Here is a 13,314-nt window from a genome sequence, read left to right on the forward strand (position 1 = left end):
ATGAGGGAGGTAAGTTGAAGCCACCGGCTATCAAACCACCTCGAAAGAGTTGGACATGATTGTCCAACTGAAGCCATGAAGTCAGCAACCTTGTTGGCTTCACGAAAGCAATGTTTAATTACCACTTCATCGAAAAAATGAAGGTCTAATTTCACACCCTTAATAATACTAGAAATTTCCCACGGAATTTGCCAAGTACCTCGAATCGAGTTAATAACACATAAGTTATCACCCTCCACAATTAACTTTGAGATTTCTAAGTATTTAGCTGCTAAAATATCTTCTTTTAAAGCAAGTGCTTCCGCAACAAGGATACTATTGGATCCGCACCTTTTTTCTCCCAACAAAACGACTTTACCATTGTGATCTCTTATAGAGTATCCTAAAGCAGCTTTATTACCTTCTATTCTCGATCCGTTAAAATTTAGCTTTAGGAAACCGTTTGTAGGTTTTTCCCACCAAATCTCTTCCTTACTAGAATTGTTTCTAGCTGGCTCTTCTACCTCGGGATTGTTGAGATCCTTAAATCTAGTCACATTCCATGTCTTAGTGCTATTATTACATAAAGTAATAAGTTTGCTGATACTTAAATTAACATTATTAAAGATAATATCATTTCTATGGAACCATGCATTCCACCAAATAAAGATAATCTTTATAAAGTCATCTTTTGGAATTAAATCCTTGAGATAATTAAGTTTCGTTAGAAAACTTTGACTTGTAATAGTATCATAATTTGACAAAAACTCGTTGAAACTAATAATGTTCAGGTCTTGGATGACAGACCCAATCAAGGGACATTCGTAAAAGAAATGATCTTTGTTTTCAATAGGATTGTTGCATAGAACACAATGAGGTGGGACATCAATATGACTCTTGAGAAGTCTACTTTTCGTTGGTAGGCCGTCAACACAGGCTTTCCAAAGAAAAAATTTTAATTTTGGAGGAATATTTAATTTCCAAATCCACTGAAATTCACATTTGTCAAGAGTTTGATCGAACAAAACTTGCGCTAACCAAGTTGCTGTTTTGGTAGAGAAATTTCCATCTACGGACAACCCCCAAATGAGGGTATTCGGAATATCATTATGTGGCAATGATATGTTAGTAATCTGATTAACAATATCGTTATTCACTAAGCTAGATAATTTACAAACATCCCATTGTTTATCAGAAGTTATAAAATCTTTAACCAACAGGTTAAGATCACGGTTACTATCATCATCACCTATACTGCTAGTAAGTGGGTGAGAAAAGACCCAATTATCAGACCAAAATTTAATGTTGCTATCATCACCTACCTGCCATCTCAAGCCTTTTCTAAAAAGAGCCCGAAGACTCATAAGTTTATGCCATTGCCAAGACGCTATTGAAGTTGGCTTGTGGTAAAAAAGTGAGCAGTTTCTCAAATATTTCTTAGATATTACTTTAACCCAAACACTTTCCTTGTCAGTAAGAATTTTCCATAATAGTTTCATTTGAAGAGCTTTATTAGCTGCTTGGGAAGGTTTTATGCCTAGTCCACCAGCTGTTTTTGGTAAACATACCTTTTGCCATCCAATCAAAATAGGGGATTGCTGGTTAGGATTCTTATTCCAAAGGAAGTCTCTATTAATCTTATCTAACTTATTATGGATTGATGAAGGAAGAAGGAAGCTTTGCATTTAAAAAGTTCCCTTCGAGGCTAGATTAGCATTAACCAGGACTAGTCTACCCGCTTGGGATAAAGAGTTCGCTTTCCATTTGGATAATTGTGTACAAGAAGATTGAACAATGTTTTCAAAAGTATTTTTAGTCACTCTGTTATCAATAATAGGGCATCCTAAGTACTTCCCTAAGTGGGCTTCCTCGTTCATCTGGAGAATACCCCTAAATGATTCACGAAGAGAACGATCAATATTTTTAGTGCATTGAAAGGTAGATTTGTTAAAATTAACAGACTGTCCTGAAATCGTGCAGAATTTGTCTAAAATAGACTTAATGGTCTTGCAACTTTGTTTAGTGGCTTTTGCAAAAATAATAGTATCATCCGCAAAGGTGAGAAATGGAATTTTTCCCATCCCGGGTCCAATTCGAATGCCAATATCAGTAGAGCTCATGTCACTATTATTTTTTAAAGATCTTGCAAGAAGTTCGGCGCACATAATGAAGATATACGGCGAAAGCGGGTCTCCTTGACGAATACCTCGGGTGGGCCTAAAGACGTCTCCTGGTGTTCCATTTACTAACACCGAGAAGGACGTAGTTTTAATACATTCCATGATCCATGAGATCCACTTATGATTAAAACCCATCTGTTTGAAGGTTTCCTCAATAAAGTTCCATTCTAGTCGATCGTACGCTTTTTCCATATCAAGTTTAATTGCAATCCAACCTGCTTTACCTTTTTTACGTTTAAAAGAGTTAAAAATCTCATGTGCTAAAAGGATATTATCTTGAATGAAATGATTAGGTGTAAAAGCACCTTGAAAAGGGTGGATAATCTTATGTAAGACACTGCGAAGTCGGGTAGCTATGATTTTTGAGATTATCTTATAAACTGTTGAACACAGACTAATAGGGCGGAAATGGTTTGCTGTTTGAGGATTATCAATCTTCGGAATCAATGCTATGAAAGTATGGTTTACTTCTTTTAGTAATTTACCTGAATGGAAAAAATGCTAAAACTGCTTTAGTCACAAAATTTCCTACAACGTCCCAATACTTTTGAAAGAATTATGTGGGAAATCCATCGGGACCCGGGCTTTTATTTGCAGCTAAACTAAACACAGTTTGTTTAACCTCTTCTATAGTAATCTCACTCGTAAGAAAATTGTTATCTTCAGTTGAGATTAAACCCTTAATAGACTTAAAATCTTCATCCTTATCGAAAATACAAGATTGGTTTTTTGTAAACCTAATTTTAAATTCATCTGATATTTCTTGTTTAATAAGGTCTTTATCGGTAATACACGCACCATTTTTATTAAAAAATTGTTTGATCCCATTTCTACTACGTCTAATCGTGGCATAGCTTTGAAAAAATTTGGTATTGTTATCTCCAAAGTTTGCTTTGTTTATGCGAGTTTTTTGTTGCCAATAGACACGTTTATAATCAAGAAGAGCGTCACGCTTTTTCAGCCATCTCAGTTGCGCGTTTTCTAAATCGGCAATGTGAGAAGTGCCTAGTTGATTTTGAATATTTTCTAATTTTTTTTCGGCAATTGAAAGTTGTCTAAAGATGTTACCAAAAGTAGACTCGTTCCATTTCTTAGCCTTTTGTTTTAAAAATTTATATTTTTGAGACAAACAGTACATGTACGATCCTTGAAACTGATATTGCCAACAGCTTTTGACCATCTTACTGAAATCATTCCGGAGAGTCCACACAAGTTCAAACCGGAATGGGGGGGCTTTTTTGTAAACGAGGTTTTGATTATGAAATTTTACAGAGATCGGACAATGGTCAGAACTAGTGAAAGCATGGTGAATAAACTCCATATTTGGGTAAAAACTCATCCAATTAGAAGAGGCTATGGCTCTATCAAGGATTTCAAAAACATTTTCCGAACCAGTTTTCTTTTTGTCTCCAAGTGAAAAAATTTCCAGAAAAAGGGAGATCTACACAATTAGTATTACTTAAGAAGCTTTTTAACCTTACACAACGCGCACTAGTGACCTTAGCACCTCCTTCTTTTTCGGTAGGACTTTTAATCTCATTAAGATCCCCTAGAAGTAAAAAGGGCAAATCAAGACTAAGGATAAAATTTTGAAACTCGTTCCAAAACTCCGGCTTTTCAGCTGGTTGAGCTGGAGCATAAACAAAAATGAGGCAAAAAGTGACATTATTAGCTAAGTCACACACTTTACACGCAATGAATCTAGTCGATCTAAAAGTGACATTTAAAGAAAAAGTCATGGAGATAGACTCTTTCCAGCAAAGCCAGATACCACCCGATAGTCCTACACTAGGAATAAAGTCGCAATTATTAAACCCAAATATATTTAGTAAATGAGGTTCAGGCTTAGAGGTTGATTTGGTGTCACAAATGGCTAAGATTTTAATTCCATTAGACGAGCTAAAGAAATTAAGTTCTTCGGCAAAATTTTTCCTTTTAGTGCCCCTAATATTCCAGAAGGCAATATTCATGAAAAATATACTAAGAAGAAAAAATGCACAAGCGACATGGCCATGTCACAATATGCTTTATTTACTAACGATAAAGACCAAAATACCCAACCAAAATCATGATCTACATGGGTTGTGTAGCGGATTATTATCATAATTTTACAATCATTGGAGCTAAAATTTATTCTAAACGAGGCACTAGACCTCCCATAAAAAACAAAAAACTGAAACTAAAAAATGCTCAAGAAAGAGAGGTAATAACAAAGACACCACCAAGAAGAGGAGGTAAAAAGCTCAACAAAGACCATAAGCCATACTAAAAGCAGGCAGCCAACAAACGGATAGTCAAGGAGAACACTAACACTTAGAAGTGTATATCCAAAACACCAGCAACCCAATAGAAACCAAAACGAAAAAATGTTCCCATCAATTGCTATAGAAAATGCAGAAGGAGTATCCAACAAAGGAAAAAACGAGGAGGGTAATGGTTCAACGGACCTTTCTCCCCACAAAAGATTCATGTTTGAAAAACTCACCTGGACCCAACTTCTTGGATAAGAAAAGACTCGAAGGGCACAATCAATACAGTACATCGCTTCTATGCAAAGGAAATCAAAATAGAAGAAATGAGGCAAACAAAACAAGTAGAAATCCCTTGGGAAACCATAAATTATAATCTGAAGAACTCCAAGGAAAGGAATTGCATAACCAGGATGCACCCTTACAAAACCAAATTCTAAAAAAAGCGTAATACAAAATAAACTTCTCTCCTTTGATATAGCCCAGTCAACTCCCCAAATCAATAGCCAAAAGGAAACTGATAAAAAAGGAAGGCAAAATGCAAGACTTTTACAGACGGTTATTCTATAAATCGGATTCTTGTCGTTCAACCGCGCAAAATAAAGTACTATCATTAATAAAAATGAAAGGGAGAGAAGGAGAAAACTAAAGACATCAGGCCCTTGGGCGTTTGGAAGAAGTTGAAGCCGAGTCAACTTCCTCCGTATCTTCTACCTTTCTCTTGGATGACCCCGAATCTTTGGATGAAGTAGTGCACTTGGCATTATTCACATCAAGGTAGCCAATCTTCTTGATAAAAGAGTTGGATGAATTAATAGAGTTGAAGGAGCATTCAGCCAATGCATCCTCGTCATCAAGTAAGTCATCATCGTCATACAAATAATCTTCCAGAATACCAACAAGAGCTACCACATCTGTAGCCAAGGCATCCCAAGAAGAGAAAACGGGACAACCCCTTTTAGATGGTTAAGTTAGAATTAGCTCAGCTCAAAAGCCTTCAGAATGATGAGTTTGTAGGCTGTAGCCTTTAGTAGCTGTATAAGCGACACCCTGTCTTTAAACACTACAATAACATGGCTATATTGCTTGAAACATTTTCTTTTATTATTATTATTAATAATTTTTTTTAAGACAAAGATTTTTCTTTTATTAGTTGTTTCAAAAATATGTAGAGAGAAGGATATGATAAAAAATCGAGTTCTCGGCACTAGATCTTTAAGTCTCAACCATCAAAGCGAAAATTTTCCAAAACTAGAGTATCTATTGGCTTAAAAAATTCCGTATAAGTTAAGAGAAGGAAAATAATAAACAAATTAATTACCAATCCATCTACTTTACTATATATGGGTAACTTTTAAAAATTAATTACTTACCTGGATGGGGTCAATGATTAAGAGTCGTGCCCTAGATTGGCGACCTCGAGGTGCGCCAGCCTAACATCTCCCCATGTGGGAGATCGTACATCATACTCCTGTTCAAACCAAGGTAATACTTGCCTTTTGACACTATTTATGGTTATAGGAAATATAGTCATGTGAGATCTTATTTGATTTAGATCTTGTTTGATTTATCATCATGAATACTATAAGAATATCAAATTTTTATAATTTTTAATAATGTAACTAAAGATATTCACGTTGCAAAACGTGTCTCAACAAGTGTGATAAAGCAAGTGTTACCTTTGATTTTTGGTTTGGATAAAAGGGAGTAATTTTTATTATATGGGTACATGTTTACGCGAACCTTGCCCATTTCAAGCAGAATGTTAATGTTAATAGCGAAGCCCTATAGTGTCAATTGAAGACTCTAGGCATGCTCTAAGCTTCCGCCTCGGAAAGACCACCTGATTTAGTTAACTAATAGAATTGTCAATCTCCTACGGAGTACATTAAAATACTTCCTCCAAAACTATAAATGTTAAATATTTTAACGCGAAAGTGGTAAACGATCCCCTTAAGTTTGCTTCAATGTGAGATTAACCCATATAACTTTTTTTTTGGAGTAAACAACCTCCTTAACTTTACTCCAAGGTGAAATCAAGCCCCCTTTATTTTTCCGGCCAAAATCTCGCCGGATTATCAATTTCTCACCAATATCTCATCCTATTAGACATATTACGCATCAAATTTGTACTGAAAAATTTGTGAAGTGACATTTTATTACACTCTCAACAATTCCTAGGGTCCATCTGACAAACCTATCTCCTTAGTCTCTCACCCAACACCAACATTTAGGCGACATTTATTAGAGCAAGTCCAATGGTAAGCTAGTACCTACTAGCTTATCTTTGTCATATGAAATTTTAAGCTAAAAAATTTTTGAGCTAAGAATACATTCCAATGGTTTGGCTTAATTTTTCACTAGCCAAATTGGACCCACATTTTAAGATACTAACTTTTTATTGGTTGTTCCCTTATGGTCAGTGGCGGATCTTGGATGAATTTATGAGGGGGGGCGAAGAGAACTAGCTAGTACTATTCCGACTTGTTAAAAAGAAACATGTAAATTGTAAACTAATTTATTAAAATTAATACGAGTATATTAGTAAAAAAAAGTCCTACAAATCAAACAATACTCGACGGTCTTTGACAGATTTAAAATCGTCAATAATAGTCTCTAAACTAAAAGATTTTGCAATTTCCCTCTCAATATAAATAACCAGGCTATCCGCAAAAAATTTATCTTCCATCTTGCTGCGTAGTCTTGTCTTCATGATCTTCATTGCAGAAAACGCTCTTTCAGTTGTTGCGGTAGAAACAGGAAGAGTCAAAACAAGTCGTATTAATCTATCAAAAAGAAAATACACATCTGACTTTCCTGTCTCAGCCAGGTACTGACAAAGCTCTTGAAGAGTTGACATATTTCTCAATTTATCATCATTTTGAACTTCACAAATAAAATGTTGCAATTGATATCCCAAATGAATCAGCTCTTGTGATGTAAAATTTGATGGATAAAACTTCTCCACAAGGGTGTAAATTTGATCACGTTCCAAATTTTTAAATCCATCCTTAGGTTCCAACATTGATGTAAATGTTAGCAATTCCAATGCTCTATCGCTGAACCTGTTATCCAATTCATGTGACTGTTTATCAATTGCAATATAAAAAATGTCAATGCGAAAGTGACGCTCCACTGTTATTTGATCTTGTTGATGATGAGCTCGACCTCTACGAGCTATATACATTGCATCCATTTGAGGTACCAAAATATCATGTTTTTGACAAAATAGATTCACCTCCTCTAGAAAGCTTTCCCATCGTTCTTCTCTCAAATTTTGAATGAGAGACTTTGTCGTTGAAACTAATTTCACAGCATTAACAATGTCTTGAGATTTTTTTTGCAATGCTTGACAAAGAACATCTGTAATTCCCAACAATTCTTTCATTAAATGTGCAATGAACACAAACTCATAGGAAATCATAAGATTTAAAGCAACATCGGCATCTCCACGTTGATTAGAAGTGCATGATTTATCAACCATAATGCGCTCTAAGACTGATATTGTTGCATCAAACATATTAAGCAAGTTGTTAATTGATTGAAGATGTGAGCTCCAACGAGTGTCACCGGCTCGTTTCAATGTACCAATTTGATTAACACCTCGACCAGTTTCAAGTTGACCACTTGATAAGAGATCTTCAATTTCAGTCGCTTTATTTGCTTGCAACTCATTATGCCGTTTTGGAGAGGACTTAATAACATTGATGATAAAAGTTAAATTCGAAAAAAATTGATGAACTGAACTTACCTCTCTAGATGCAGCAACCAATGCGAGTTGCAAACGATGAGCAAAACAATGGACATAGTAAGCATATGGACAATCAAGTAGAAATAAAGCTTTAAGGCCATTCCATTCTCCTCTCATGTTGCTGGCACCGTCGTATCCTTGACCACGAATGTTTTCAACAAGAAGATTATGTTTTTTCAGAACTAAGCACAACTCCTTTTTAAGCGTCGCCGCTGAGGTGTCGTTTACACGTACTAGTTGCAAAAATCGCTCCTTAATTCAGGCCCGTCTAACCCATAGCGCTCTATGTGCATTGGCACTGGGCCTCAAATTTTTTGGGACCCAAAACTTCAAATTAACCATATGATTGATAAAAAAAAAATGAAAGTCAGCATGAAGCATGCCATAGACGAGACTATTCCAATCCTCAATTCCTTATTACAAAACCATTTCCTTCCCTAAATATAGAGTAAATAATTTCCTTCCCAAAATAATTGAATTTGCTCTTCAATCACTCCATAAACCTATCTAACATTTCTTTTATAACCTTTAAATATGATAAATCCAAATCATTTCAAATTTATAATTTATAATTAAGGAAATTAGAATCAAAACTTGCATTACAATTGGTTCCAATTATTTAACAAAAATCTCAGACTTACACTTGAGTCGCAAAGAGATCGAAATAGGTAACATTTCATCTTAATTTTATTGAATTGTTTTGTTATGGGTGATAATCTGATAATCTCGATTTCTTGTGAATGAATTGTTTTTATTGGTCTAAATTTTAATGCATTGCAGCTAGTCTAGGAAGGACTAAGTGTCAGAGGTCATATGGCTTTGTTTTATCGATTTTTAGTTCACGGACAGTCGCGATGATAGTTACGTTCTTGAATCGGTTTTCAAATAATTTATAGTTTGCGTTTTATTTTATATAAACACTTTAATTTTGTAAATTTTAGGCCTCACTTTTTTTTTTTGACACCGGGCCTCCACTTTTCTTGAGACGGCTCTGCCTTAATTGACCCATTCTTGTCAACAAATCTCAAGACTATAGCCATCTGTTCTCTCATAGCCTCATCACGAGCCTCATCTACAATGATGCAAAATTTAGATTCCCCAATTTCTTCTCGAATATGATTGCGAACTTTGGCTGATATAATTTGTAATATCTCTTTCTGGATTGACGGTGCAACATATTTGGCATTATAATCAGTATTCTCAATGGCCTTTGAAACTTCATCATTATATCTAGCAAAAGCTTTCCGAAACTCTAAGAAGTTTCCTCGATTTTCTGAATTTTCCGACTCATTATGACCTTTCAGAGGGCAAGACTGTAAGGTTAACAACCTCACTACATCAATTGAGGTCATTAGACGTATCCGATTTCTTTTTATTTGTTCTTCTCCTTGTGAAATCAAAGCATGACGAATATGTCCTCGGTCATTCAAAAGATCAAGCTTAGCTCTTACAGAGTTATTATGTGCCGAACAAGGACCTCCACCCACATGAGTAATAAATGGACAATTATCTCCATCATTTACTTTCTTCCAATTGTTAAACCCAACCACAGTAAAAGCTTTTGTATTACGATTAGGTTTATCTGCAAATAAGTAGCACAACAAACAAAACGCAGCATCTTTGGAAGTTGAATACTCTAGCCAATCCGGAAACTTTTTATACCATGAAGCCTGAAATCAACGACGATGACTATTGTGGACAGCGGGGGGGGGGGGGCCCACGGGGGCGCTTGGGAGGAAGAGAACAAGCGTTTTCATTTTTTGTGGAGTCGCCACCAATTTTTATGGGAAATTGGAACCGTTCGAATACCTCGTGCCATGTCAAGACACAAAGTAGAGACATGAACACCAAGCAATCATTACCCTTGGCATTCTATGTCTAGAATGACTCTCGTGGATGCCAATGAACACGGATGTTCACAGAGATCTGGAGTAAGGGGTGAGGGTACGTATTAGGAAGCTCTTTTGATCGAACACCTAATCCCGCCCGCCTCGATAGCGGCCTCTACTAATGATTAGGGACATCATCTATACTCGATATATCGTCGATTATATGCATGCAATGTAACATCCAAGTTTTAATCCTAACATGTGAGAATTAGGCTAAGTCGGTGAACACGTAAATTAGCATACAATTAATGTCGAAGTAGGATTTAATGCTCAATTACATGTGAAAACATACAAATGATACAAGAAAATATGACAAAGAAAATAAAGAAAATTACAATAAAGAAATTACAATAATTACAATGGATTTAGCGATTTATGTCGAAAATACCTTTAAAACGGATAATTTGAGAAAACGAATAAAAGAAGAATCAACGAACAAGTCAGAAGGTGATAATACGGATAATAGTTAATTATACGTATGCTAATTAAACTAGGTCAAGCAACAACGGAGTTCAGAGACAGAACTCAACCTGGAACAGGCGCAGCAGAACTGCGCCCTCTGGAAGAAGCGCAACAGTTGCTGCGTCTGTTCCAATGGTGAGTTCTGGCTGTGAGGCCGGAACTGCAAATCGTTAATATGAATTGGTGATTTTAAGGATCAATTAATATATTTACTCGGATGGAAGTGATTAATAGGTTATTTAGATGTGATTAATGGTCATAAAAGCAATAAAACATGGATGAGACGGAATTAAACGAATTAATTACATGAAAGAATGATTGATTAGTGACATGGGTGAACAAAATAGACTAAACATGATGAATTAATGACAAATTAATGATGAATATGATAATAAACAGATGAAAATATATCAAAGGTCGAATTTCAGAAACTCAATATGAACAAATTGAATCTCTATAACCCGGATTGAATTTAATGACGAAAACCCGCAAATATGAGATTACAAGGGATTTAAGTCGGATTTAATGATAAATAAAACATGTAAATGATGATAAATAATATACATGTGAGATTAATATGCTATTATGTCAAAGAATTAACAAGAAACAAACGAAAACAAACAAAAGACGAGCGAATTACAGAGGACGAAGGAAGAAGAAAGGAAGCAGGAACTGCGGCAGCCTCACGAAGAGGCGCAGCAGAAGCTGCGCTCCTTCAAGAGGCGCGGCGATTCTGCGTCCTTTCTCGACGGTTTGTCTTCTGGAAATCCGTAAAAAGAGGTTTTAAAGCACGGTTTTAGAAATCGGTTTTAATTGGTATTTTCGACATAAACCTTACAATAGTGGTACAAAAGGTAAATGACAATAATAAAAGAGAGATTTTACACCCTCAGACTTACATGTTTGGCGAAACGAGAAGGACTAAGTTATCGATTAGCGATGCTCCACTCGAACTATAATGCAAATATGAAAGTGCCCTCGTAAGAGGAAAACGATTGGATTAATTAAGTTGATTGATGTGGAGTTGGTCAAATTGGTCGGTCATGAAAACGAGGCTGGTACTCAGAAGGATCCGAGCTTACGTGGTCGAATGTTCAAGCACGTAGACGCCAAAAATTAAGAACAAAGGTCTAGAATGCAAAGGGAGAAGAGAAGGGCGGACACTCGCGTGAGAAATATGAGGAGCGAAGGCTCCTATTTATACTAATCACGCGACGAAATTAGGGTTTCGGAGAGTCTTTGGAAGTGAATCTCGGAAAGATATGAAAAAGATACGAAAATTACGCAGAAAAGGACCTGGGAAGAGGCGCAGCAGTCACTGCGTCTCTTGGAAGAGGCGCAGCACCTGCTGCGTCTGTTCCCAAGTGGTTTCCTCCTGCGGAAGAAAGATTTCCGTGTTTAAGTTATGGTAGGACGGAATAATTTGGTTTTCCTTAATATCTTATGTAAAATATTACGGGAAATTGTTTACCAAAGAATAAAGATTGTAAAATATGGAATAGAAATATCCGGAACATTCTGACTCGGGATTTAACGGTTATCAGAAAATGAAGACGGTTTTAGGCCCGGACTCCAAATGTACTCTAATTACTGTCAAAACGACCGTATCGGCACGTAGATGACAACTAAGAGGTAGATATTAATGTTTGAGCAATCACTTGACGATAAACTTACGAACTGTCACAAATCATTCCGCGTAACAAACATGTGGCCCAATCATCACCGGGTGGTTTGCGAGAGGTGCAGAAATGAGGTATCTACAAAGCCCCCACTTTGACTGAGGCTTGGACAAGGCGAAAGTTAAAGTATAGCCATCAGGTCAATCGAAGATTACAACCTGACGACTATGGCGACGCGAGGCGGCTCAAGGGGTCTGAGCCAAGGACCTGTCGTCGGGAACATTTTAGAGTCTGTCGACTATCGGGGAGGGTCGTTTAAAGTCCATTAGACTACGTAAGGAGGCTCGCCAGCCATAAGAAGAGACCATACACGAGACTTAGGACGAAACGGGATCAAGGTGCTTCGGCGAAACTCTTGGGCCTGAAGATAACTTGGTGTCTGAAGATATGACGGTTTATCCTGAAAAGGGGTATCTGAAGGATTAAAAGGAAACGATGATTCTGAGGAAAGACGGCAGGACACAGTCGGGAACTGCTGGGAGAAATCTGTTCGTGTTCAGCTTCGAACAAACCTCAGAAGAAATAGGGGCTGATGTTGATCTCCATGTCTCGAGATGGAAAGTCTATCCGCTTACTCTCGTTGGGGAACATAATTGGGAATTAATCTCCATGTCTCGAGAGGGAAAGTCTATCCGCTTACTCTCGTTGGGGAAATATAATGAAGGCGTGTCGAAACACCTGTGAAGGAATATCTGCTCGTTGTGACAAGTAAGGGTCTTGGAAGCGATAAATAACGTGTAATAGTCCGCTGCTGGCTTAAAAATACGGGCCGGAACGAAAGATAATCGTCAAACGGACCAAAAGGTTAAAATAGCATCGAGGAAGAGGCGCACCAAAGATGGGCCCACAAATAACGAACTCATAACGAATTTTTGAAAACTCGTATGGAGGGAACACCAGGAAGAGGCGCAGCAAAAGCTGCGTCTCTTGGAAGAGGCGCAGCGCCTGCTGCGTCTGTTCCTAAGGGTGTATTTTCTGCGTAAAAACGCGATAAACAGAGGGATTGTTTCATTTGTTTCGAAACACAAATCACACAATACTCTCTCAAATCCTAACCATTTCCGCCAAGGTTTGATCCAAAATCTTGCATTAATCATGACTAATCGAGGTATGTGTCTCATTCTT

General features: G+C 36.8%; 2 protein-coding genes across 2 annotated transcripts; both read right to left on the minus strand.

Annotated features, from left to right (window-relative positions):
- Window positions 1–1,664: 1,664 nt before the first annotated feature.
- LOC141648697 (uncharacterized) lies at window positions 1,665–5,737 on the minus strand. The gene is made up of 7 exons (XM_074457419.1): window positions 5,730–5,737; window positions 5,123–5,363; window positions 4,645–4,706; window positions 3,931–4,103; window positions 3,659–3,789; window positions 2,802–3,600; window positions 1,665–2,644 (listed from the first exon to the last, which is right to left on the minus strand). Exons 1-7 carry the CDS (start codon window positions 5,735–5,737, stop codon window positions 1,665–1,667), a joined length of 2,394 nt encoding a protein of 797 aa, XP_074313520.1.
- A 1,228-nt stretch (window positions 5,738–6,965) lies between these two features.
- LOC141648698 (uncharacterized) lies at window positions 6,966–8,276 on the minus strand. Its single transcript, XM_074457420.1, has one exon. It carries the CDS (start codon window positions 8,274–8,276, stop codon window positions 6,966–6,968), a length of 1,311 nt encoding a protein of 436 aa, XP_074313521.1.
- Window positions 8,277–13,314: the final 5,038 nt, after the last annotated feature.

The sequence above is a fragment of the Silene latifolia genome, chromosome 3, assembly GCF_048544455.1.
Source record: "Silene latifolia isolate original U9 population chromosome 3, ASM4854445v1, whole genome shotgun sequence".
Taxonomy (NCBI): Eukaryota; Viridiplantae; Streptophyta; class Magnoliopsida; order Caryophyllales; family Caryophyllaceae; genus Silene; species Silene latifolia.

What these genes read in the sequence shown, in the direction of transcription:
- LOC141648698 (XM_074457420.1), bottom strand. Translation starts at nt 8,276, where the DNA reads ATGAGAGGAGAATGGAATGGCCTTAAAGCTTTATTTCTACTTGATTGT.
- LOC141648697 (XM_074457419.1), bottom strand. An exon ending in TAGTGTAGGACTATCGGGTG is followed by an intron (nt 3,790 to 3,930) that starts GTATCTGGCTTT and finishes TTTATGCTCCAG; the next exon opens with CTCAACCAGCTGAAAAGCCG. An exon ending in AGATAACAATTTTCTTACGA is followed by an intron (nt 2,645 to 2,801) that starts GTGAGATTACTA and finishes TTTTCCATTCAG; the next exon opens with GTAAATTACTAAAAGAAGTA.